The sequence below is a fragment of the Monodelphis domestica genome, chromosome 3 (genome assembly GCF_027887165.1).
Source record: "Monodelphis domestica isolate mMonDom1 chromosome 3, mMonDom1.pri, whole genome shotgun sequence".
NCBI classification, from domain to species: domain Eukaryota; kingdom Metazoa; phylum Chordata; class Mammalia; order Didelphimorphia; family Didelphidae; genus Monodelphis; species Monodelphis domestica.
The window spans coordinates 33,441,981-33,469,386 of record NC_077229.1 but is presented as its reverse complement, the minus strand read 5'-3'; the positions used below and the strand labels follow the sequence as shown (position 1 = coordinate 33,469,386).

Below are 27,406 nucleotides of genomic sequence, written 5' to 3'. Positions count from 1 at the left end.
AGATACTATTCTAACTGGCCAGCCTTGTTATTAGCCTGCCCCCTTAGGAAGGGGAAGCCCAGAGCCTGGCTCCTCAGATCCTTCCTTCTAAGTCTGACTTCGTTTGGAAAAAAACAGGCCAACAGCAGCCACATTTGAACTCAGGTCCTCTTGACTCCAGGCAGGATAGAGATCCACCATGCCACCTACATGTCCAGGGGTTTTGTTTTAGAAATATTGTTCAATTCAGATTCAAGAGATTTCTATTCCAATCCTCAAACTGGCCATTTTAGCTATGTGACTCTAATCTCATCTCCTAAACCTCAGTTTCCTTGTTTGTAAAATAAAGATGAAGATTAAGTCTACACTGCCTACAGAATCCTTAAAGTGCTACAAAAATGAGTTATCATTATCATTAAATCACTGCTCTTATTGCTACTCACATACACTTTCACTAATGGTTTCCCATCAGATTCCCTGCAGAAGCAATACAATACCCAGAGTTTTCTAGGTGTTTGAATAATCCTTGAAGAAGTGAAGGGAAGTCCTAAGGTTTCCTTGCTGCCTCCTAAGGAAGAACTTGCCAATATGGAGGAAGTCGGTTAAGGAGATCATGAGATTATGAAGGGTTGATTGTCCCTTGCACTCTGCCCAGGTCCAACATCTAGAGTTATCACATCCAGATCTGAGTCCCCTTTCCTAGGAAGGATATCAACAAGCTGAAAAGTGACCAGGATGACAATGGATGATGGTTGAAACAACTAGAGATGCTTGATGTGGAGAAAAGAAACCCATGGGAGCAGCTAGGTGGACAGAGAGCCAGACCTAGAGGCAGGAAGTCTTAGGTTCAAATTTGATTTCAGATACTTCCTTGCTGTGTGTCCCTGAGCAAGTCACTTAACTCTAATTGCCTAGCCCTTACTGCTTTTCAACTTTATAACCAATACTTGGTATTGGATTCTAAGACAGATGATAAGAGTTTAAAAACAAAAACAAAAAAAGGAAAAAGAAACCTCAGGAAGGACAAGAGACCCATTTTCAAGCAGATGAAGAGCTACTGTGGAGGTACACTGTGCAGAGAGGTAGATTTTAGGTTTGATATGAGGAAAGTGAGAAGCAGCTAGGTGGTACAGAGGGCTGGTCCTTGAGACAGGAAAACTAATTTTTTTAAGTTCAAATTTGGCCTCAGACACTTACTAGCTGGGGGACCCTGGGCAAGTCGCTTAACTCCATTGGCCTCAATTTCCTCATCTGTAAAATGAGCTGGAGAAGGAAAAGGGAACTCACTTAATATCTTTGCCAAGAAAACTCCAAATGGGAACAGGAAGAGTTGGACTCAACTGAAAACAACTGACAATCACAATAATGGAGACTATCCTAACAATAAGAGCTCACCCAAAGGAAAATGGGTCACCTTGGGAGGTAGCTGGGTTCTCCCTTACTAGAGGTCTTCAAGAAATGGTGACCATTGGTTAAGTATATTGTCAAGAGGATTCCTCATTTATTATTGTTATTCAGCTTCTGAGCGCCCCTGAGCACCCCGAGAACCTGTAATTCGGTGATCTCAGTTAAATCCTGGCTGGGCTGACCTCAGCTTGCTTTCTAAACATATAAGCAATTATATGATGATGTGGGCAGGAAGCATAGTTATACTTGGAACAGTTCTAAGAACTCTGATCCCGTCCCACCTTTTCTTCTTTGCTCCCCCCCCCCCCCACCATGCCTGCTATACCAGTCTCTGCACAGAGACACACCTACAAACTTGACCCAACTTGCACACGCAGACATTTATAGGCTTCAGACTCAATCTGCAAATTCCTTCTCTGCCGTCTCCAGCCTCCTTCCTAAATACCAGTGGATTTTTTCTATCCAAAATGAAAGGGGTGGTTGGCAGGGGGTGGCAGAGAAAGACATTCGTCGTCATTGAGTCCAATTCTTTCATTTTACTAAGGATGAAGAAACTGAGTCCCAAGAGACCAAAGTAATGACCAGATGTCCAAGAACCAGCATAACGATCACAGAGGTTCACAGGCTGCTTGGTTGACCGCCAAATGATGGTTGGGAGTGATGTGGAATAGCCCCAGAGTCAGAGGTAGTCATCTAAGTTCCAACCCCTAATTGAGAAGAGATTCCCCTCTCCATTGGGTGATGGATTTTTTAAAGTTTCAAACATGAGAAAAAGACCCTGCCTACCCTCAGGCATCTTCTACCCACTGGATCATCCAATGGGGAAACCAAGGCCAGAAAGGTAAGGGAGCAGCTGGGTTACTTACTGGCCACCAGCAGCTGGATCCTGTGTTCCAGGTGGTCCCCCAGGGTCTTGTTCAGACTTCCCAGCAGGTGTAGTTCCCCGCATCCTGTGGGACCAGCCCTGTGATATGCAGGGAAGTGGCATTCACCAGGGAGTAGCGCGATTCAGGACGCAGGGTGATGTTGGAAGAAAGGAGGAAGGTAGCTTCAGGCTCATTCCTGTACCAGTTCACCAGGCCCCCAGGGGCTGAGGTGCTGCTACAAGGCAGGGTGATGTTCTCTTGTTCTTCTCCAACCAATACAGTTTGGGTTTCTGCAGTGGAAAGTAAGCAGGTGGTGAGTACCACTGAGATACCTGGCCAGTCACCTGAGTCTTCGAGATTGTTCCCAAGACTGTGACGGCTCCCCAACATCCAGGAGCAATTTTAAAAGAGGAAAAGAGAAGCCACCTCTTTAGATGAGAGGCCAAGGAGGGGGGACAGTGATTACAAGCAACTTGAACCGCAGGCTAATAACGATGCTAATTAACTCCTAATATTCTCTCTCTGATAAAATGCAAACTCTTCAGCCTACTACTCTAGCCCTCCACAGATGAGATTCAGCCAACCACTCTGGACTCAAGTAAATGCTTTCAACCTTCCGATCTGACCAGACAATTAGCTGTTCTCCAAGTTCGGCATCTATTTTTCGGAATCCCCCAAGCCTTTTCCCTTTTCAGATCCTTATCTTCCCCTGAGCCTGACCTCAGATGCCATTTGGGTAAAGCATAATACCCAGATGCAAGCATTCTCTGGCCCTTCAGTTATTTTATGGTGATAATTAATTATTATGGCAGCAATTGTTATTATATTATATGTCAGTAATTAACTTATTTCTATAGTGTTCTGAGCTTTGCAAAGGACTTCTGGGCAAATCCCCACAGGATGAGTAGTGAAAGCTTTATCGGACTCATTTCACAGATGGAACAATTGTGGCTTGGAATAATTTATTTAGAAACATAGCGCTAGTAACATAACTAAGGTAGGATCTGAACCGATTCCGTTCATCTCCAAGCTCAGTGCTCTACTCATCCCATCATGTTGCTTCTCAATCGTAAATCATCCAGAAAGGAACTGAAACTTCTAGAGGGCAGTGCTTGTTTCATTGTGGGCTCCATATTCCCAGAGCCTAGTACCTGGTGATGCTTATCAAATATATGGAGAACTGAGAAAACACAAGGCATTCCCCAACTGACAAATGGCCAAAGGATACGAACAGACAATGCTCAGATGAAGAAATTAAAACTATGTTTAGTCATATTTAAAAAATGCTCCAAATCACTATTGATTAGAGAAATGCAAATTAAAACCACTCTGAATTTCTACCTCATACCTATCAGATGGGATAATATGGCAAAAAAAAAAGAAAATGATAAATGGTGGAGAAGATGTGGGGAAATTGGACACTGATACCTTGTTGGTGGAGCTGAAGAACGACACAACATTTAAGAGAGCAATTTGGAGCCATGCCCAAAGGGCATAAAACTGTTCATTCCCTTTGACTCAGCAGTACCACTGCTAGCTCTGTGACCCAAAGATAGGGGAAAGGACCTACTTGTACAAAAACATTTATAGCAGCTCTTTTTGTGGTAGCAAAGAATTGGAAACTGAAGGGATTTCCATCAACTGGGGGAAAGTGGTAGTATAAGGTTATAATAGAATATTATTCTGTCATGAGAAATGACAAACAAGATGGGCATGAAAAAAAATCAGTCTGGAAAGACTTATATGAAGTGATGCAAAGTGAAGTGGACAGAACCAGGAGAATGTTGTACACAGTAACAGCAACAATGCATGATGGCCAATTGGGAATGATTTAACTCTTATCAGCAATGCAAAGATCCAGGACAACTCCAAGGGGCTCATGACAAAAAAAGGTTTTTCAGTGCCATAGAAGGAACTGATGGAATCTGAATGCAGATTGAAGCCTGCCACTCTTCACTTTATTTCCTCCATTAATTTTTCTCCAGTGTAAGTGATATATCTTCTTTTAGAGCATGGCAAATGTGGAAATGTATATATTGTATGAAAACACATTACACAAGCTATATTGTATAACCTGCCATTTGGGGAAAGGGGAAGGATGGGAGGCAGGGAGAGAATATAGATTATAAGATGTCAGAAATGATTATTAAAAATTGTATTAATTTTTAATTTAATTAAATGTTTAAATATTTAAAATGTTTACAAACTTATAAGAGGGAGGAAGCTGGGTAGCTCAGTGGATTGAGAACCAGACCTAGAGATGGGATGTCATGGGTTCAAATCTGGCCTCAGACATTTCCCAACTGTGTGACCCTGGGCAAGTCACTTGATCCCCATTGCCTAGCCCTTACCACTCTTCTGCCTTGGAGCCAATACGCAGCATTGATTCCAAGATGGAAGGTGAGGGTTTAAAAAAAACTAATAAGAGTTTGAAGAATAAATGAATGCTTGAAGCTTTTTACTCTTCTGCCCCAGCAGCCCTTAGAACCAGACTAAAGGGCAAGATTTGAGTCCTCTGGATGTCAGGGAATACAGTTTGGTCCTAGTCTCATCATGGTGGGTATTCTCTCTACTTGGCATGTGTCAGGTACCAGGAGCTGGATGCTCCAAAGAAAAAAATGAAACAGTCCCTGCCCTCAAGGAGTTTATACTCTAAAAGGGACACAATGAATATAAGCTAATTCTGGTGAGGGCAGATAGGTGGCACAGTGGACAGAATGGCATCCTGGAGTTAGGAAGACCTGAATTCAAATTCAACCTCAGATACTTATTAGCTGTGTGACTCTGAACAAGTCACAATCCTATTGGCCTCAGTTTCCTCATCTATAAAATGAACCAGAGAAGGAAATGGCAAACCATTTGGCAAACCAAAATGATAGAACAACAATGAAAATGGTGACAGTCTTCATGTACAAGGTGGTATTTGAGCTGGAATTCAAAGGGAGCAAGGGATTCCAGAGAGGCAGACAGGAAGAGAGAGTGTATCCCAGGCATAGGGCGACAGTCTAGCGAAGATGAAATGTCATGTGAGTAGAAAAGGAAGAAAGCCAACTGGTCTGGACAGGAGCACAGAGGGGAGCAATGTAATAACCATTCTGGAAAAGAAGATCAGAGCCAGACTGGAAAGGGCTTCGAATGCCAGCCGGAGAAGTTTGCATTTTATCCTATAAAGTGGTATTAGAAAGCCAAAATGAGAAGGAAGGTGACATGGCCAGAACTGTGTTTTAGGAACATCCATTTGGCAGAGGATGGACTAGAGAGAAATCCTGGAGGAAGATTTCTAGGCAGAAGAAAACCCTTCCATCCTCTAGTAGGCAACATTCAGGAGTTTCTGGGGCCAAAAAAAAAAAAAGTAGTGTTTTTTTTTATTTTGATGTTTGTTTCTTTGTTCTTATTTGTTTTTTTCTAAGGCTCAGCCTCTGGGTAATGGACCTCTTTGCCCAGAGCCAGGATGGTCTTTAGGATGAAAAAGAACCATACTCCAAGTCTCTCCAGTTTGATAGGATAGGACCTTTCAGGCTGTTAACCTAATAGAACCTGAACTTATTAAGCGACTACTGAATACCTGGCACTATGCTAGATGCTGACCATACAAAGACAAAAAAGAAAACAGTCCCTGACTTTAAGGGGGAAATACGTGAGAGGAAAAGAACTTTGACTCTGGAGTTGGAGCACCTGGTTCCTAGAGTTCAAGGCACTCCTCAGCAAGTTGTTTCATTTACCTGTCTTGTCTCAACTATCTTATCTGGAAAATGAAAGAGTTGGACTAGTCCTCTTGAGGTTTCTAAACTTGCTAGATAGATAGATAGGTAGATAGATGGAGGTATGGAGGGATGGATGGATAGATGGATGGATAGATAGATAGATAGATAGATAGATAGATAGATAGATAGATAGATGGATGGATGGATGGATGGATGGATGGATGGATAGATAGATAGATAGATAGATAGATAGATAGATAGATAGATAGATAGATAGATAGATGGATGGATAGATAGATAGATAGATAGATAGATAGATAGATAGATAGATAGAGGGATGGGGGATGGATGGATAGATAGATAGATAGATAGATAGATAGATAGATGATGGATGGAGGGATGGATAGATGGATAGATAGAGAGAGAGAGATAGATAGATAGATAGATGATAGACAGATGGATAGATAGATGGATGGATGGATAGATGGATGGATAGATAGATAGATAGATAGATGATGGATGGAGGGATGGATAGATGGATGGATAGATGGATAGATAGATAGAGAGAGAGATAGATAGATAGATAGATGATAGACAGATGGATAGATAGATGGATGGATGGATAGATGGATGGATGGATAGATGGATAGATAGATAGATAGATAGATGGATAGATAGATGGATGGATGGATAGATGGATAGATAGATAGATAGATAGATAGATAGATAGATAGATAGATAGATGGATGGATAGATGGATAGATAGATAGATAGATAGATAGATAGATAGATAGAGGGATGGGGGATGGATGGATAGATGGATAGATAGATAGATAGATAGATAGATAGATAGATAGATGATAGACAGATGGATAGATAGATGGATGGATGGAGGGAGGGAGGGATGGATAGATGGATGGATAGATAGATAGACAGATGATAGACAGATGGATAGATAGATGGATGGATGGATAGATGGATGGATGGATAGAATGATAGATAAGATAGATAGGCAGATATATAAGTAAATATATACACATGTATGTAGGTATCCTGACTTGCCTGCCTGCCTGCCTCTCTCTCTTCATGTATATATCTATACATAGACATGCATATATATATATACACATTATATATGCATATGCAAAGCATGCCAGGCCAAGCTCTTTTGTCCTTTCCCCCTCATCTTGCTCTCTATTTCCTTCTCTCTCTTCTTCTTCTTCTCTCTTGCTCTCTCCCTCTCTCTTCCTTCTCCTTTTCTCTCTCTCCTTCCCTTCCTCTCTTTCTCTCTCTCTCCTCCTCCTCTTCCTCTTGCTCTCTATTTCCTTCTATCTTCCTCTCTCCCTCTCTCTGTTTCTTTTTCTCTCCCTCTGTTTCTGTCTCTGTCTGTCTGTCTCTCTCGCTCCAATTTCACATTCACTGTTTCCATGGCTCTCTATATCCATTTCATCCCTATCTATAATTTGATCCTCACCCCAATCCTGAGGCATTTTCCAAAGATGGAACCTGAAGCTGAGGGCTGAGTGACTTGTCCAGTCACACAGAAGCAAGATTTGGACTTGGGTCTTCTGGACTCCAACTCCAGTGCCTCTCCACTCCATTCTCTGGGAGATGAACCATCATTAATGGTTGATCAGTTGGAAGATGGACCATTGGGAATGCAGGAACTGCCAGGTACTTTCTGGACCACTGAGACACTGCAAGTTGCCCCCTTGCTGCCCAGTTATTAAAGGACTCCTCTTCCCTCTTCCAGGTCCCTCCTGCACTCTCCCTATTTCTTTCTGTGGCATTTATCTGCATGCATCTCATTCCTCTGACTAGACTCAAAAGCTCTGTCCTGTGCCCTATTGGCCCTGCTCCTCCCTGTCCCCTACCCCTGCACAGAATGTTGAGCACGATAGGTGCTTAATAATTGTTTGCTGAATGAACAAAGTCATCTATGATTTGCACTGTATCCATGTATGAGATTTACAGGACAGAGAATTTGAGTGACCCAAGTAGCTATCATGGCTTCCAGTCTAGTGTTTGTTATCATTCCAGGTTTAACCCTCAACCCCCAAGGGCCTCCCTGGTATCCATTCTGCTGCTTAGAGGCAGCCAAGTGGCTCAGTGAACTGCACTGGATCTGGAATCAGGAAGATCTGAATTTAAACCTAGCCTCAGACTGTGTGACCCTGGGAAAGTCACTTCATCTTTGTCTGTTTCAGTTTCTTCCTCTGTAAAATGAGGATAATAATAATGGCACCTACCAGGAGTGTTATGAGGATCAAATGAGATAATATCTGTAAAGGGCTTAGCATAGGAGCAGTTAGGTGGCTCAGTACATAGAGCATCAGGACTGAAGATGGGAGATGCTGGATGCAAATCTGAACTCAGACACTTACTAGCTGTGTGACCCTGGGCAAGTCACTTAACCCCAGTTGTCTAGCTCTTACTGCTCTTCTGCCTTAGAACTGATAGTATAGATCCTAAAACAGAAGGTAAGGATTTTTAAAAAGTGTTTAGCACAATGGCACATAGTAAGTGCTACATAAATGCTAATTTCCTCCCTTCTTTCCAGATTGCTATTACCTAGGAGCTAACCTTCAAAGCCAAGTGGTATGCTCAGATTAAAGGAGAAGACATGATTTTCCAATGATGCCTTGGAGTTACCTACAGAGTTTGGAGTGCCTCTTTTAATGATGTATTTAATTTATAGGATCATGAAATGTTAACACTGACAATAACCTTAAAGATAAACACATCCAAATCTCTTGTTTTGGGTGTTTTGCTTTCATCGATTAGGAAATAAGGTCCAAAGCAGAGGAAATGACTTGTCCAAGATCACAAAATATTCAGCATCCCAATATAACAGTTTACATTTTCCAGAGCAGCTAAGTGACACAGTGTATAGAGTGCCAGACCTGGAGTCAAGGAGACCTGAGTTTAAATCTAGCTGCAGATATTTACTAATTCTGAAACCCCAGTCAAGTCACTTAACCTTGTTTACCTCAGTTTCCTCATTTGTCAAATGATCTGGAGAAGGAAATGGCAAATCACTCCAGCATCCTTGCCAAGAAAACCCCAGACGAGGCAACAATAACAACAACAACATTTTCTACCCTATTCTCAGGGCTTACAAAGAACCACACAAGAAGCAATGGAAATCCCAAGAAAACCCCTGGAGTTGGAGGCCCAGAGTAAATTACCCTTTTTTAAGGTCAAACCCAAGGGATTTCCAGCCACCAGTCCTGATCCAAGAATATTTACTTACAGACCCCTGTTCGATGGGGGTGGGGGTGGGGAACACTCTTGTAATTCCATCCTTATGGGAAACTCCCAGTGTAAAACTTCCCTCCACTGATGTATACCAGCAACTCAGCAGTAGGTTATAGTCAAGAGATCGGCCAGGCTTAAAGGTCCTGCCCAGGGACATATAGCTAACATATATCAGAGGCAGGACTTGAAATGAGGTCTTCCCTGACTCCAAGGTTGACCCCACCAGGCTGCCTTTCTGTGGCCACCTAATAAATGCTTGTTCAATTGAATTAAACATTCAGAATCACCATCAAACCACCAGACCAGGCTTGCTTCATCTCATTATTCATCTCTATCCCCCTAGTGCCCCCAAGAGTAGTTATCACCATCTTCATTAAGAGACAGTTGGACCAAAGGAACCAATATGGAAACTGTTTTAAATGACTTCACATAAAAAATCTAAATCAAACTTTACAGTCTCAGTGAGAGGGAGGGGAGGGAGAGAGGGAGAGAATTTAAGCTTCAAAATTAAAAAACAGAATGTTAAATGTTTTTACATGTAATTGGGGAGAAATAAATATATATATTTTAAAAAGACAGTTGGAAATATGTAATTAATATCCCACTCCTTGCTTTCTCGGTGGACATGGGAAAGACAGGAGGGAGAGAGAATCTGAAGCTTAAAAACATTTATAAATGAATGTTGAAGATAAATAAATAACATTTTTCAAAAGGAGACAGTTAGTATTGTGGTCTTGAGAGACTCAGAAGAGACCTGGGTTCAAATCTTGGCTCCAATACTTACTGTTGTATAATTTTGCATTGGAAATAAATCCATTTCTCAAGTTCATCTTTAACTGGGGAAAGTAGCACCAGAGAAATATAAGATCATAGATTGAAAGCCAGAAGAGACTTTAGAGAATACCAGGTTCAACTTCTTCATTTTACAGATAAGGAAACTGAGGCTCAGACAGACTTTAGTTACTCAGAGTCATCTGCTAGTTAGAAAAGCAACCTGTAAAACTTCCAGCAGTAGGGAAATGTGAGTTATTATAACAACCCATCTCTAGAGCACTTTGTGGTTTACAAAGCATGAGTATTTTCATTCCATTTTACAAAGGGAGAATCTGGGACAGGGACAGGATAAACAACTTGCTCCTAGTCAAATGGCTATTAAACTATATGTCCTCCAAAGTCCTATTGGCTTTGGAATTCTGGGAAGAAAAAGGGCATGGGATGGTGGGAAGGGACTGCTATTTTTTTCCCCTGACCTCTCCTCCCCCCCCCCAGTCACTTCTCCTATAAAAAATTATCTCTGTTTCGTTGTTGTTGTCTAATGTCTGACTCTTCATAACCCTCATGGGCCATTCCTATCCACAGGGTTTTCTTGGAAGGATACTTGAATGTGTGATGGAATACTGTTGCACCATGAGAAAGGAAGAGCAAGGGGCAGCTGGGTGGTTCAGTGGATAGAGAGCCAACCCTGGATAAGGGAGGTCCTGGGTTCAAATTTGAATCCAGACACTTCCTAGCTGTGTGACCCTGAGCAAGTCACTTAACCCTGATTGCCTAGCCTTTACCTTGGAACCAATTCTAAAACAGAAGGAAACACACACACACACACACACACACACACACAGAGGGAAAGAGAAAGGGGGGAGGGAGAGAGACAGAGATACAGAGACACAGAGAGACACAGAGAGACACTGAGAGACAGACAGACAGAGAGAATGAGAGAGAGAGAGAGAGAACATTATATACAGCCACAGAATTAATGTTTGAAGAATAACTTGTGAACGTCCACCTCCAGAGAAAGAATTGATAAATAGAAATAAAAAAAGATATAGACTATATCCACCACCACCACCAATGATGCCTTCTCTAGTGTGGAGCCAGGAGGGAGAGAACAGATCTGGGATTGTCAGTGTAATCAACAAAGATTAATAACAATAGTTTTAAAGGGCTTCTGGAGTGTTTGCCATTTCCTTCTCCACTGGCTTCTTTTTGTACAGCAATCAGTGAATTGTCCCGGTTTATCCAGCTAGGAAGTGTCTGAGGCTGAACCTGAACTCAGCTGCGTTCTAATTGCAGGCTAGAGCTCTCTGCATTGGGCCACCCAGCTGCTACGAGGCTCAGCTTTACGTCTTATTGAAAGCTGGGTTGGGTTTGGTCTTGGATGTAAAGCTGTTATCTCCAGCAGGAAAAATGTACTATTTTAAAACTTGCAGATGAAGGAAATGGCTTTGCCTCTGGCTACCTTCCTGACTGTGGGGAAGTCATCTTTCCATTCAGGCCTCAGCTCTCCCATCTGTAAAACCCGGGGCGTCTAAACTCCCCTCCGGTTCTAATCTGATGAATCTGGGCAGTAAAATAAAAGTCCCTGAAGAGTCCCACGGTCGGGTCCAAGTGGGTACACAAGGCAGGAGCTTCGAGGTGGGGTTAAGGGCAGGGGCGGGGGTAGGGAGGGGGGGGGGGCGTGTCTGAAAGTCTAAGTATCGCAGACAGCCAGAACGAGTTAGTGGGAGACAATTAGTGCTAGCCTGGGCGTCTAGTAGAACCGAGGCAGAGTTTACAAGGGACGGTCCCAAATTCTCTTACACACATACACATAAACACTCTTTCTTTGCCTCTCTCTGCCTCTGTCTCCCTGTCTCTTGGTCTCTCCGTATCTCTGTCTGTCTCTGTCTCTGTCTGTCTCTCTCCATCTCTCCATCTCTGTCTTTCTCTGCCGGACTCCGTCTGTCTGTCTGTCTGTCTGTCTGTCTGTCTGTCTGTCTGTCTGTCTGTCTGTCTCTCTCTCTCTCTCTCTCTCTCTCTCTCTCTCTCTCTCTCTCTCTCCATCTTTCCGTCTCTTTCTTTCTCCCTCTCCCTCTCTGAGCTCTCCAGGACAGCCAGTTTCCAGTCCTAGAGAGCCCACACCCCTGGCTGTCAACACAACCCAGCGGAAACAAAGCGGGGTGGAGGGAGGTGGAAGGGAGGGGGGAACGGAATTCCTTCTCTCGGCGGGAGGGGGCCAGCAACTCTAGAGCCCCAATCCCATGGGTCCGCTGCGGCTGCAGGTCTGGCAGCTCTCGGAAGAAACTACTGGAAACGCAGCGAAGAATGGAAGCCTGGGAGAGGGGCAGGAGCAGTGGGTCAGCCCTCCGGCCCGGCCCTGCCCGGTCCTGCCCTGCCCTGCCCGGCCTTGCCCTACCCAGGGCTGGCCAAGCTTAGCCTTTCATGCCCGGTCCCGGGCACAACTACTCCTGCAAAAGCCTGCCTGAGCCGCTGCACCCCACCCCACCCCCGACTCACCTCCCTTCCTCCCTCCGTCATTCCCCAGACTCTCGAGTACCTGCAGGGACGCGGCTCCGGGACGACTGCGCGAAGAGGAGGAGAAGGAGGAGAGGGATGGGCGTCCTGCCTCTAGTCATCTCGATCGTCCCGGCGCCCGCCGTGGCAGCAGGTCTGGGACCTCCGGGGCACAGAGAACAGCTCACAGCGGAGCGGGCGGGCACACCGCAGCGTGGCTCGGAAACGGCCGGTCCCGGGAGGCGCAGCGCGCCGGGCGCTCTTGGCACAGAGTTTCGGCCGTGCTCCCGGGTTCAGCCAAGATGCTGGGGCGGGAGAAGGGGAGGGCGGAGCTGCCGGACTTCCCAGGGGCCTGGAGGCTCAGGGCTCGCCCTCTCTCAGCTCGGAAGAGGGAGCACAGTGGCTCCTCCGTCCGTCCGCCCTCCCGCCCGCTCACTCACCCACTAACAGGGCACAGCGGAGCCGCGGGCCGCCTGCTCCTTCTGTCCATCAGTCCGTTCGTCGGTCCGTCCAGGCCTACCCGCCTCCCTGGGCGGAGATGCCCGGGGCCCTACTTATCCCAACTTCCTCTTCTAGCTTTGGGGGCTGGTCCGGGGAGGCGGGCACCGAGCCGGACAAACCTCGCCTGGGGCCAGTTAGGTGCGGAGCCAGCCCAGGCAGAGGAGGGGCCGAGCCGTCTGGCCCGCCTCCGCTCCCCCATTCCCCCTTCCCTCTTCTCTCCTCCTGGCACCTCTCCGGCTTCCAGTCCTGCCCAGGCCCCGCCTAGGGAGAGCTGATCTCTGATCCTTTGAGGAAAACTGGCACACGGGGCACACCCCCAGCTCCCACCCGGAGCACAGAGCCAAGCAAGGTCCTCCCCTTTTGCCCACCTTGGGACCCCAGCTTGGCAGCTCCTGTTTCTTCTGGGAGCCCGGGTCCGAATTGTCCCTAGTATGCCAACAGGAATTTACAAAGTGCCTACTCTGTGCCAAGCACTGTCCCTAAGAGCTGGGGATACCAGGAAAGGCAGAAAACAAGGGTCCTGGCCTTAGATAACCTCCATTCTAATGGGGGAGACAAAGAAGTGAACGGCTGTGTATGAATAGATATATACTGTGTCTAACGATTTCAGAGGGGAAGGCACTAACATTGGGGGGACCTGCGAAGGCCACCTGCAAGGAGGTGGGATTTAAGCTGAGTTCTGAAGGAAGCCAGAGAGAAGGAAAAGCAGAAATAAAGAGGGAGAGTGTTTCAGGTTTCCAGAACTGGAGAAGGAGGGTTGCTTTTTGCAAACCATGGAAAGGGAGCCCAGCAGGGAGAGGACCCCTAAGCAGCCCCTGGAGCTGATGGGTGGGTTGGCTGATTTCCAGAGACTCACAGGGAGGGATCTTACAGACTCTATTCATGAAATCCATACATGCCTATGTTTGAAGTCCTCTTTTAACAGGAACAGAATTTAGCCATACTTATTAGCCATGTTACCCTAGGCAAGTCACTTCACCTGTGAACCTCGGTTTCCTCATTTGTAAAATGGGGGAAATAATAATACCTACCTCCCTGGGTTGTTGTGTGGCTCAAATGAAAAATAATGCATATTTTAAAAGTCCCTTTAAGGCTGAATAAATATCAGCTGGAGCAGCTAGGTGGTACATTAGAGGGAGTGCCAGGACCTAGAGTTCAAATCCTGCCTCAGACATGTTCTGGCAGTGTGACTCTGGGCAAGTCACTTAACCTTGTTGGCCCCAGTTTCCTCATCTGTCAAATGAGCTGGAGAAGGGAATGGCAAACTAGCTTGTGATTCCTGGCAAGTCACTAACCAGTTTGCCTCAGTTTCCTCATCTGTAAAATGAACTGGAAAAGGAAATGGCAAACTAGCTTGTAATTCCTGGCAAGTCACTAACCAGTTTGCCTCAGTTTCCTCATCTGTAAAATGAGCTAGAAAGGGAAATGGCAAGCTAGCTGTATGACCCTGGGCAAGTTACTTCACCTTCTCTGCCTCTGTTTCCTCATCTGTAAAATGAACTAGAGAAGGAAATGACAGAACACTTGCTACTTTTTATCACAATGGGGATTTTACTTTGGAATTCTGCTAACCTCCTGCTCAGTGTGTGTTTGACTTTTATTTGTTCTGGACTTTTATTCTGAATCCTAGAAATGTCAGGGCTGGGAGGGGCTTTAGAACAGGGAATGTCAAAGCTGGGAGGGAACTTTAGAGCCTTTGAACTGGAAGGGACCCTGGAGCCCATCTCTCTCATGTTATAGAGGAGGGACCCAGAGAAATGATTTTCTGAGGGTCACACAGCAAGTTAGTGGTTCCAGGGGCTGATACTTCTATTGCAAAAAGGTTCTACAAAACTTCCATCATGGACTTAGCATCAGAAGGAACCTTAGAGATCATCTGGTCCAAACCGCTCATTTTATAAAGGAAGAATTAAAGCCCAGAAAGGTTAAGCCACTCATCCATAGTCACATAGCCCTGGAGGTAGAATTTGAACCCAGGTCTTCTTGACTCTGTGAGTCTTACTGCCTTTCCTCTAGCCACCTACCTTTCTCCCAGGAGGTGCTAAATAAATATTTGTTGGCTGAGTTATACTTCCCAACCACACCCAGGGTGGACCAAACTCCCATCCCCCTTGTTTGCAAATTGAGATAGAGAGTATTCCCTGGCCAAAATATCCCATCAGGCTTTGCTCCCGTCAGAAATGCACCACAAAAACCGGAATAGACTTACCTGTTCTACAGGCTTCCAGTTCATTTTGAAGCTAGACCTGAGAGCATCTTGAGAGCCTTCAGTGATTGTAATCCCCAATCAGATAATTATCACTTCCTGAGGGCTTTGATCTCTGACTGGACACCTGGCACGGAAAGCTCTCACCTTAGCCTGGGGTAAGTCTACTCAGCCCGGGATTTTTATTAGCCACGTGGGGGGCTCGGGCTAAACCCCTTCTCTGTCTGTCCCAGCAGGCAGAAGCAGAGTGTGTAAGAGGCTGTGTCAGGGGAAAAGGAGCAACTGAGGTTTGAGTTGCTCTAGAGACAAATTGCCCCAACGACAGACGTGCAAATCCTCACTCCCTTGAACTCCACCACCAGACCCTCTCTCTGGTACACAGTGAGGGGGAGATTAAGCAAAAAGCAGGAGAGAGGGCTCTTTTGAGTTCTGGTTCTTCTGATTGTTCAGTTGTTTCAGTCATGTCTGACTCTGTGACTCTGTTTGGGGTTTTCTTGGCAGAGATCTTGCAGTGGTTTGCCATTTCCCTCTCTAGCTCATCTTACAGATGAGGGCACTGAGGCAAACTAGACTGCCTAGGTCATACAACTAGCTTGCTATTTCATTCTCTAGCTCATTTTACAGATGAGGAAACTGAGGCAAACTGGATTAAATTACTTACTCAGGGTCACACAGCTGGTTTGTCATTTCCTTTTCCAGTTTATTTTACAGATGAGGAAACTGAGGCAAACTGGATTAAATTATTTGCTCAGGGTCACATAGCTGGTTTGCTATCCTTCTCCAGCTCATTTTACAGCTGAGGAAACTGAGGCAAACTGGATTAAATGACTTGCTCAGGGTCACATAGCTGGTTTGCCATTTCCTTCTCCAGTTCATTTTACAGATGAGGAAACTGAGGCAAACTGGATTAAATGACTTGCTCAGGGTCACACAACTGGTTCTCCATTTCCTTTTCTAGTTTATTTTACAGATGAGGAAACTGAGGCAAACTGGATTAAATTATTTGCTCAGGGTCACACAGCTGGTTTGCTATCCTTCTCCAGCTCATTTTACAGCTGAGGAAACTGAGGCAAACTGGATTAAATGACTTGCTCAGGGTCACACAGCTGATTTGCCATTTCCTTCTCCAGTTCATTTTACAGCTGAGGAAACTGAGGCAAACTGGATTAAATGACTTGCTCAGGGTCACATAGCTGGTTTGCCATTTCCTTCTCCAGTTCATTTTACAGATGAGGAAACTGAGGCAAACTGGATTAAATGAATTGCTCAGGGTCACACAGCTGGTTTGCCATTTCCTTCTCCAGTTCATTTTACAGATGAGGAAACTGAGGCCAACAGGGTTACATGACATGGCTATAAGTAAGTATCTGAGGCTGGACTTGAACTCACAAAGATGGGTCTTCCTGACTCCAGTCTGGGTGCTCTCTCCACTATGCCACTTCATTTAATTTTGGTCTCCAGCATTTACAAGCTGTACCACTGTGGGCAAGTCACCTCTCTATGAGCATCAGTTTCCTCGACTTAGACTCCATGATCTCTAAATCTATGATCCTAAGTGAATTTTCTGACCTTAATTCTAGATCAAAATGTTTCACTGTGTGACCATGAGCAAGTGCCTTAATGTCTCTGGGTCTCACGTGGAAAATGAGAAAATTGGAATATTTATTCAAGGATTTTTAACATGAAATCAAATTCTTAGGGGGGAATCTTACCTGGATTTCAGCCTGACTGGGTTCCCTTTCAGTTTTTTGGATTTTGTTTTATGCATATTAAAGGCATTCAGAGGAAGGATCAGTAGGCTTCACCAGACTGCCCACGGGGTCCCTAACATACAAGGCTAAGAACCCTGGGACGAGAGAGGTGGCCATGAATAGGCCTTTAGCTCTATGACTAGGTGAAGACGTCAGTGATAATATCTAACATTTATGGCAACGCTTTTTACACATTGATCCTTATAACAACACTATGAAATGGGCACTATTATTATTTCCATTTTACAGATGAAAAGACTGAGTCTGGGACTGAGAAAGTGACTTGCTTAGGGTCATCCAGCTAGGTCTGGAACCCAAGTCTTTCTGTCCCCAAGACCAGGCTCCACCTGGCTGCAGCCCCATTTCTTGTTCCTGACCCCACTTTTCTGACATCCTGGTGCAGGGAGATTTAAAGTCTGAACAGACAAACTTTTCTCACGGTTCCCCAGTCAAGTAATTGTAAACCCTGTCTGAGCCCCAGCGCCTGCCCTTGCCGTTGTCTCCATAGTTCTTTAGGGAAAAAAAAATTATATTAACTTTGCAAAAGTGCTTTACCTGATCTGGCTGGAGCCTCCTGACAATCCTGCCTGGGAGGCTGGGACTGCAGACCTTTGGTCTTGTTGTTGTTGTGACAGAGTCTAGGATTTCACTGTTGAACAGAATTCAGAGAAGTAATTCCTGATTCAGGTCAGCACCTGTGCTGTCATTTAACGCCTCTGAGAATGGGCTGGGTCACTAAAGTGAAGTGACTTATCTATGGGAACACAGCCAGAGGCAGGACTTGAACCCAGGTCTTCCTAGCTCTTTGGCTGGACCACTATTTACCACACCACACTTCTCAGCTCTTAGTTTTTGTTTTTCTATTCTACAACCCTTGCCCATTGACATTCCTTGTTCTAAGGCTTTTCCCAGCTCTGAAAATCTGAAAATCTAAAACCCCTGCCAGCTCTGACATTCCCTGTTCTAAGGCTTTTCCCAGCTCTGAAAAGCTAGATTCTAAAGCCCCTGCCAGCTCTAACATTCTCTGTTCTAAGGCTTTTCCCAGCTCTGAAAATCTGTGTTCTAAAGTCCCTGCCAGTTTGGACATTCCTTGTTCTATGCCTTTTTTCCCAGCTCTGAAAATCTAGTATCTAAAGCCCCTGTCAGCTCTGACATTCCATGTTCTAAAGCTTTTCCCAGCTTTGAAAATCTAGTATCTAACATTCTCTGTTCTAAGGCTTTTCCCAGCTCTGAAAATCTGTGTTCTAAAGCCCCTGTCAGCTCTAACACTCCCTGTTCTAAAGCTTTTTTCCAGTTCTGAAAATCTTGGTTCTAAAGCCCCTGCCAGCTCTAACACTCCCTATTCTAAAGCTTTTCCCAGCTCTGAAAAGCTAGCATCTAAAGCCCCTGCTAGCTCTAACATTCTCTGTTCTAAGGCTTTTCCCAGCTCTGAAAATCTAGATTCTAAAGCCCCTGCCAGCTCTGACATTCCATGTTCTAAAGCTTTTCTCCAGCTCTAAAAATCTAGCATCTCTAACATTCTCTGTTCTAAGACTTTTCCCAGCTCTGAAAATCTTGGTTCTAAAGCCCCTACCAGCTCTGACATTCCCTGTTCTAAAGCCTTTCCCAGCTCTGAAAATCTGTGTTCTAAACCCCTACTAGCTCTGACATTCCCTGTTCTAAATCTTTTCCCAGCTCTGAAAACCTGTGTTCTAAAGCCCCTGCCAGTTTGGACATTCCTTCTTCTATGGCTTTTCTTCAGCTCTGAAAATCTAGCATCTAAAGCCCCTGCCAGCTCTGACATTCCCTGTTCTAAAGCTTTTCTCCAGCTCTGAAAATCTAGCATCTCTAACATTCTCTGTTCTAAGACTTTTCCCAGCTCTGAAAATCTGGGTTCTAAAGCCCCTGTCAGTTCTGACATTCCCTGTTCTAAGGCCCCTCCCAGAGCTGACATTCCCTGCTGTATGATGTCCTTGTCTTGGCTTGTAAAGCCCTTCAGAAGCTGGTTCCTTTCTACCTTTCCAGCCTTCTTACACCTTCTTCTCCCTGTGGTACTCTTCATTCCAGAGACACTGGACAAACCCTCTATCTTTCATCTCTGGGCATTTTCTCTGGCTGTTCCCCATGCTGGGAAGGCCCTCCCTCCATCTCTTCACCTCCTGGTTTCCCTTAAATGCCACCTAAATTCTCACCCTCTACAAAAAGCCTTTCCTGGCCCCTCTTAAGTCTGGTGCCTTCTCTCTGTGGTTAGCTCCAAGTTACCCAGAATATCTCTTTTGCAAATGCTGTTTTCTCCAATAGATTGTGAGCTCCTCCTGTTTTTACCTTTCTTTGCATTCCCAGCAAATAACACAGTGCCTAGCACTTGGTAAGTGTTTAATAAGTGCCTGGTGGGATAGAGAGCCCTGGAGATGGGAGGTCCTGGGTTCAAATGGAACCTCAGACACTTCCTAGCTGTGTGACCCTGGGTAAGTCACTTAACCTCCATTACCTAGCCCTTATTGCTCTTCTGCCTTAGAACTTTAGAACCTTGGAACTTAGATAGAAGGTAGGGGTTAAAAAAACTAATGGCAGCTAGGTGGCTCTGGATAGAGAGCCAGGCAACTCCCTCTCTTCAACCTTGTGACTTCTAGGCTAAAACTCAATCTTGGGCCATCCTTCTCTATACATTATATCCCTTTATTAGAATGAAAACTTGGGGGCACCTAGGTGGCCTTGAAGGTTGAGAGCCAGCCCAGGGAGGACCTGGGTTCAAATATGGCCTCAGACACTTACTAGCTGTGTGACCCTGGGTAAGTCACTTAACCTGCATTGTCTAGCCCTCACCACTCTACTGCATTAGAATCAATACTGATTCTAAGACAGAAGATAAGGGTTTATTTTTGTTCTGTTAAAACTTCTTGGTTTTTTTCCAATTAATAAATATTTACTTTCCCAGTGTCCCACCCTCAGCAATGGAAAAGGAAAAAGAAAAGAAAAAACCTTGCAATGGGTACATAGTCTTGCCAAACAAATTCCCCACTGACCATGTCCAAAACAGATGCCATTCTGCATTTTCAGACTAATATCTCTCCTTCAAGACTGGGGAACATGCTTCTGCCCTGATCATCTGGACTGATCTGAGCTTTTAAGTCTTTCAGCCATCATTATATCTCTGTTTTACAGATGAGAAAACTGAGGCTCAGGGAAATTAATCATTTGCTCCTGATGACTAAGCTATGAAGTCCCAGAGGTAGGATATGAGCCCATTTCATAGATTTCAGGTCTAAAGCTGGAAGGAGCCATCAGAGTCTAACCCTTTCATTTTACAGATGAGGAAACCGAGGCCAGAGAGGTGTAAACACTTGCTCTAGGTCACAAAGGTAGAAAACGCTGGATCTAGGGTTGAACTTGAATTAAAAATCCAGGCCACCCTGCAAGGTATCATTTCTACCTGATCCTTTTTGGCTGGAGGAAAATACCTCAATCTTCACTCTTTCTGATTCCCAAGACTCCTGTCTAGTTTCTTTATTTCTCACCTATAATGCCAATTGCTACATTTTTTAAATTATTTTTTCTATTTACAAGCATTTTTTTTCTCTTCCTTCCATCTTCCCCCACCAAAAGAAAATTGACTCACTAGTCATTTCTACAAATGTATATCTCATTCTGCATGTTGAGCTCACCACCTCTCTGCTGGGATATGGGTAACAAATTTCCCCAGCATTCATGTCAATGGAAGCCCTGAAGGCAGTGGTAGATGATGGTCTTTCTTCTGGGTAGTTATAGCTCTTGACACCCATCTGGACTGGGTAAGCCAGGGGCACCTAGGTGGTTCAGTGGATAGAGAGCCAGACCATGAGAAGGGAGGTCCTGAATTCAAATGTGACTTCCAAGTTGTATGACCCTGGACAAGTCACTTCCCCATTGCCTAGCCCTTACCACTCTTCTGCCTTAGAACTAATACACAGTATTGATTCAAAGAGGGAAGGGAAGGTTTTAAAAATAAAATAAAATATATTTATGAAGACTACTGAGTTCACCACATCTCTGCTGAGAGATGAGTAACAAATTTCCCCAGCATTCATAGTAGTGAATGCCCTGTAGGCAGTGGTAGATGGTTTCTGTTCCAGAAAAAGTTATAGCTCTTGACACCCATTTGGAGTGTGTAAGCCAGGGCAACTAGGTAGTTCAGTGGATGGAGCACCAGGTCTAAAGATGGAAAGTCCTGGGTTCAAATCTGGCCTCAGACATTTTTCTAGCTGTGTGACCCTGGACAAATCATTTAACCCCATTTCCTAGCCCTTACTGCTCCTCTGCCTTGGAACTGATACCCAGTATTATAGGTAAGGTAAGGATTTTTTTTTTTAAAGTGAGTAAGCCAACTGCTTGGCTTGGTGGCAGCATGTTAATTATCCTGCCTGTATCCTATTATTTTTGGTCTACTACACCTCTTGTTTGTGTCTCTCTCTCTGCTTCTCCCTGCCCCAGTGGAAATTCTGAAAGGTTTCTTAGCAACAGCCGGCTTTCCCAGTTCAACCTGGGGATTACTCTCCGGGGGGTTACAGCAGGTGAGAGACAACTTGGGAGAGAGCTTGGTGGTAGCTGGGGCCCATCTCTCCTGGATGCTGCTGGACATGGAGAGGGGTGGGGATGGAAGGGACTGATGGGCACCCACTGGGCTATTTTCCCTAAGGAGCACAACCTGTCTACACAAGCCATACTCTCTTCAGCTTCATTGCCCATCCAGGAGAGGGGTCTGCCCAGCTCATGTTCAAGCAAGGAGAGTTTGTGGGAACCAGTTGAGTTTTGAAGGTGGCAAAGACTACTATATAGTCAACAGAACTGGAGGGTGTGAGTGAGACCTAGCCTCGGAGGACCAGAGCCGTTCTCCCAGATGCTGGAGTGCTAAGTCAAGCTGAAGGCTGAGAGACGGGCTGGTGAGAACTCAGCTGCTACGCAGGAGCAAGTGACAGAAAAGAAGGAACAAATAGGACTCAGCAGGAGAGCTGGTGGACAGAACAGTCAGGTATAGACACTGCGGAGACCACTGAGATGCCCAGCCTTAGGATGCCAGAGAGGGGTTGCCATGGAAATGAAAGAGGCAGAACTCGACCAAGGATAGACCAGAAGCAGTCAACCGCTGGCTCAGGGAAAATGTGAGTTGCAATTGGATTTCACAACAGGTTTGGGTCTGTGCCTTTTCCTCCATTGTTGTTGTCTTTCTGGTTGGAGGTGCTCAGGGGAAGTTGATAGGGAACACCTGGTGTGTGTGTGTGTGTGTGTGTGTGTGTGTGTGTGTGTGTGTGTGTGTTTGCCATTTCTTGGTGACAAACACTCTTTTACTTACATTCTATGGGGAGAAAAAACTTCCAGTTTCTGCCCAATTGCTATTATTTATTTATTTGTTTATTTATTTTTAATTCTTTGTTACAAGGGATTGCTCTGGGGAGGGGAGGAAGGACTAGCATACTTGGAGATTAAGATAATGTCTATACAAAAGATAATAATAATTAGATATTATGTATTTTGTTATATATTATCATATATTCTTTGATATATCACTATGTATTATATATCACTCCATACGAGATATCACACTATATATCATATTGCATATAATTATTATATGACTATATATTATATGTGATATATTATATAAGTATACATTATATTATTATATATGATCATGTATTTGATATAATCATGTATTATATCTTATTATATATCACTATATATTATATATAATTATATCATTATGCATTATATTATTATATATGATGTATATGATATATGATATATCATGTATTATATTATATCATCTATATCTATATACATATACATACATAAGGATATATATGTTTATATATATATATATGTATATATATATATATATCTCCTTATTTTCTTTCTTAAAATCAATCCTGTGTATTGGTTCTAAGGCAGAAGAGCAGTAAGGGCTAGGCAATAGGGGTCAAGTGACTTGCCCAGGGTCACCCAGCTAGGAAGTGCCTGAGGCCAAATTTGAACCCAAGACCTAGCATGCCCCTATCCTTAGTTTTTGAAGAGGATCAATGGCATTGCTGAGTAGCATCTTGGTTTTTGAGTGGACTGGATTGAAGGGAGGCAGAGGCCCACAAAGTCATTAGCCTCACGCTTGCATCCAATAGAGGTCTTACTTTGTCACCTCCTCTGCTCAGTAAACTCCAGTGGCTCCCTATCACCTCCAGGATCAAACATAAAATCCTCTGTTTCAAATTCAAAGCCCTGATGCCCTCCTATACAGCCCCAGCCCCACTCTCTGTCTCTGTCTTTGTTTCTGTCTTGGTCTTTCTTCCTCCCTTTCTGTCTCTCTATTCTCAGTCTCTTTCCATTTCTCTGTGCCTCTGTTTGTCTTCCCCCACCTCATCTCTCTCTCTCCTTCCCTCTACCTCTTTCCCTCTCCCTCTCCCTTCCTCTTCTTCTCCCTCCCCCCTCCTTATCAAATGACCTCTGTCTCCCTCACCTAAAATACTCCATTTCCCAACTCTGGATTTCTTCACTGGTAATCCCTAGTGCCTGGAACTCTCCCTCCTCATCTCCACCTCCTGTTTTCTTGGCTTCCTTTTGGTCTTGGTCAACAATCCCATTTTCTACAGGACTATTTTCATTTTAGAGTTTTCCTTTTTAAAATCATCTCCATTTTATCCTGTCCATTGCTTGTTTGTTCATAGTTCTTTGTGTTAGACTGTGAGTTCCCTGAGGGTGGAGAATGTCTTTTTGCTTTGTATGTGCTTAACAGTGCCTGGCACATAGTAGGTGCTTAATAAAAGCTTGTTGATATTTGTGGAAAGATAATAGAGGAGATTTCTTTTCAAGTTGGTGGAGGGATTGGAGTGGATGTCTTCTGGGGTCCCTCAGTAATATAGTCTAACAACTAAATGGACCAGAGTATAGAGAGGCAGGTCTGAAGACAGGAAGTCCTGGGTTCAAATTTGACACAGATACTTCCTAGCTGTGTCACCTGGACAAGTCACTTAACTCCCATTGCCTAGCCCTTCCTGCTCGTCTGCCTTAGAACCAATATTCAGTATTAATTTTAAAACCATAAGCAAGGGCTTAAAAAAATATATTCTAACCCCCTAGAAGGATAAAGAATCATAGCATCCCAGAAATGGAGATGTCTAACTCTGAGATACTTTCCATCCTTTAAAAGTTCGATGCAGCAAATACCTATTTATTTATTTTTTAATTTTAATTTTAAAATATTTTCCATGTTTACATGATTCATTTTCTCCCTCCCCCCATGGCAAGCAATTCCACTGAGTTCTATAAATGTTATCACTTGATGCCTCTTTCTATATTATTCATTTTTGCTATAGAGAGATCCTTTAAAGCCTAAACCCCAAATCACATACCCATATATACATGTGTTAAGTGATTTCATATGTTCTTCTTTTGCATTTCTACTCCCACAGTTCTTTCTCTCAATGTGGTTAGCATTCTTTCCCTTAAGTCCTTCAGGAGTGTCCTGGATTGTTGCATTGCTACTAGTAGCAAAGTCTATTTCTATTACATTAGATGGTTTCACTCTCTGTGTACAAAGTTCTTCTGGTTCTGTTCATTTCACTCTGCATCAGTTTGCTGAGTTTCTCCCAGGCAAATGCCTATTTTTTTCAATTAACCTAAGTAAAGATTAATTTATTATCATAGGTTGTAAAGCTATAAGGAAGCTCAGAGATGATTCCCTCCAGCGGCCTCTTTTTCTTTTATTAAAATAGATGAAACATTCTGTTTTAAACTGGGATATTCCCCCTAACACTCAAAGCCCATTAAAAGAACACATGCCTTCAAAACCATTAAATTGTCTATTGTTAATAGAAAGCAAAGATGTATCAACTGTAGACCTAGTGAACAATGGGAGATATTGACTAGGGTAACTGACCAGAGTTTTGGAGTCTTTCCAATGTTAATGTCATTTACTTTGTTTCAGCTGATGTGAAATTGTTCTTTTGGTTCAGTTCTCTTCCTTCTCTTCATAAAAGGCTTCTTCACCCTGAATTATTCAGCAATTAACTACCCAGAGATTGATCGAGAATTTATTAAGTTCTTGCTTTGTGCTAGGTGCTGGGGCTATTGTTTAGTCATATCTATCTCTTCATGTCCCATTTGGGATTTTCTTGGCAGAGATACCAGACTGGTTTCTCATTTCCTCCTCCAGTTCATTTTAGGAATGAAGAAACTGAGACCAGCAGGATGAAGTGACTTGCCTAGGATCACACAGCTGGTGTGCCGTTTCCTTCTCTAACCTATTTCACAGATAAGGAAGCTGAGGCAAACAGGGTAAAGTGACTTTTCCAGGGTCACACATCTAGGAAGTATCTGAGGCCAGATTTGTACTTAGGGCTTCCTAACTCTAGACCTGGTGCTCTATCCATTGTGGCACCTACACCATCTCCTCCATAAAAACAAAAAGAAATTAAATAGTTTCTGCTCTTAGGGAGTTTATGTTCTCTGGGGGAAATAAGCCGTATACCTGTGAATTTATATGGAAAAAATAAATACCAGGCAATTTGGGGGTGGGGTTGGGGGAAGCACTAACAGAATCAGGATCAGAAAAGGCCATCTATACCTCCTGATGCTGTCATTGGTCCAGCCAAGGTTTGGGCACCTACTTGGTTTCTAGCTTTTTTGTTATAATAATGATTAGACAAAGATTTTTTAAAATGGGTCTTTTACTGACAAACTCATTGCAGTCCTCTCCTTTCACAAAGGGAATCTGAGGGGGGGAAAAGGTAGAGGAAGCAGGTAGGTGGCTCAGAGGACTGAGAGCCAGACCTAGAGATAGGAGGTCCTGGGTTCAAATCTAACCTTAGACACGTTCTAGCTGTGTGACTCTGGGCAAGTCACTTAACCTTCTTTGGATAGCCCTTACCACTCTTCTGCTTTAGAACCAATACCCAGTCTTGATTCTAAGATAGGTCAGAATTTTAAAAATAAATTACTTTTTAAAAGAATAAATGAATAAATAATCAGAAACCAAGGAGAGATGGTTAATAATTGATTTAGGATACAGGATCCAGAGCTGGAAGGGACCATAGAGACCACCTCATCCAGCCCCCTCATTTTTTACAGATGAAAAAACTGAGGCCCAGGAGGGCTAATTGACTTACCAAAGGTCACACAGATAGAAAAGCTTCAAAGATGGGATTTGAATCCAAGACTTCTGACTCCAGGGCAAATTCTCTTTCCACCACATAGTGCCTTATTTTAAAAGTTTTGCAATGCTCTTTAGGAAAACTTTGGATGCTGCAACACTGGGGTGAGAGGCCATGACTTAGCGTGTAGCTTCACTTAGAGAATCAGAAATAGTCTGAAAAGAAACCAGGTCTGGGGCCTCGGGAGCCGGATTCTGTCCCAGTTCATCCCTGACCTTGGGAGGATCTCTCTGTAATGGAAGCCTAATGATGGCTGGCCTTGTTTTTCCTAAGAGGGTAAACTTGACTGGCAAAGGGATGTGGCCTAAGGGGAGGGGGGGAAGAGAGAGAGAGAGAGAGAGAGAGAGAGAGAGAGAGAGAGAGAGAGAGAGAGAGAGAGAGAGAGAGACAGAGACAGAGACAGAGACAGAGACAGAGAGACAGACAGAGAGAGACAGAGAGAGACAGAGAGAGACAGAGAGAGAGACAGAGAGACAGAGAGAGAGACAGAGAGACAGAGAGAGACAGAGACAGAGACAGAGAGAGACAGAGGCAGAGACAGAGAGAGAGAGGGAGAGAGAGAGGGAGGGAGGAAGGGAGGGAGGGAGAGGGGGGAGAGAAAAAAAGAGGGAGAGGGATAGAGACAGAGAGGGAGGGAGGGAGAGAGAGAGAGAACTAGAGAGAGAATGAGAGAGACAGAGAGAGGGAGAGAGAGAGAGAGAGACAGAGACAGAGACAGACAGACAGAGAGAGAGAGACAGAGACAGAGACAGAGAGAGACAGAGACAGAGAGAGACAGAGACAGAGACAGAGACAGAGAGAGACAGAGAGAGAGAGGGAGAGAGAGAGGGAGGGAGGAAGGGAGGGAGGGAGGGAGGGAGAGAGAGAGAGAACTAGAGAGAGAATGAGAGAGACAGAGAGAGGGAGAGAGAGAGAATGAGAGAGACAGAAAGAGGGAGAGACAGAGACAGTGACAGAGAAGGAGAGACAGACAGAAAGACAGAGAGAGAGACAGAGGGAGAGAGAGAGATGGAGGGGGTGAGAGAGAAAGAAACAGAGAGACAGAGAGGAGAGAGGACAGACAGAGACAAGGACAGAGACAGAGGGAGAGAGAGAGAAACAGACGGACAGAGACAGAGAGAAGGAGAACAGAGAGAAGGAGAGAGAGAGGAAGGGAGAGAGGGAGAGAGAGACAGAGACAGAGAGAGAGATGGAAGGGGACAGAAAGAGAGAGATAGAGAGGGAGGGGGGGGAGAAAGAGGTGGGGAGAAAGGGACAGCTGGGGCGAGTGTCCTCTTTCCTCCCCACTCCCAGAGCCCACAAGCAGTCC

The 27,406-nt window shown here is 44.3% G+C and overlaps 1 protein-coding gene across 1 annotated transcript in view; it reads right to left on the bottom strand.

The window, feature by feature from the left end:
- The window catches only part of VSIG10 (V-set and immunoglobulin domain containing 10), a 38,605-nt gene extending 25,435 nt beyond the window's left edge, over positions 1-13,170 (bottom strand). The window contains 3 exon segments of the mRNA XM_056821662.1: positions 2,253-2,305; positions 2,308-2,542; positions 12,528-13,170. Coding sequence (XP_056677640.1) covers positions 2,253-2,305; positions 2,308-2,542; positions 12,528-12,606 — 367 coding nt within the window. The 5' untranslated portion in view covers positions 12,607-13,170.
- Positions 13,171-27,406: the final 14,236 nt, after the last annotated feature.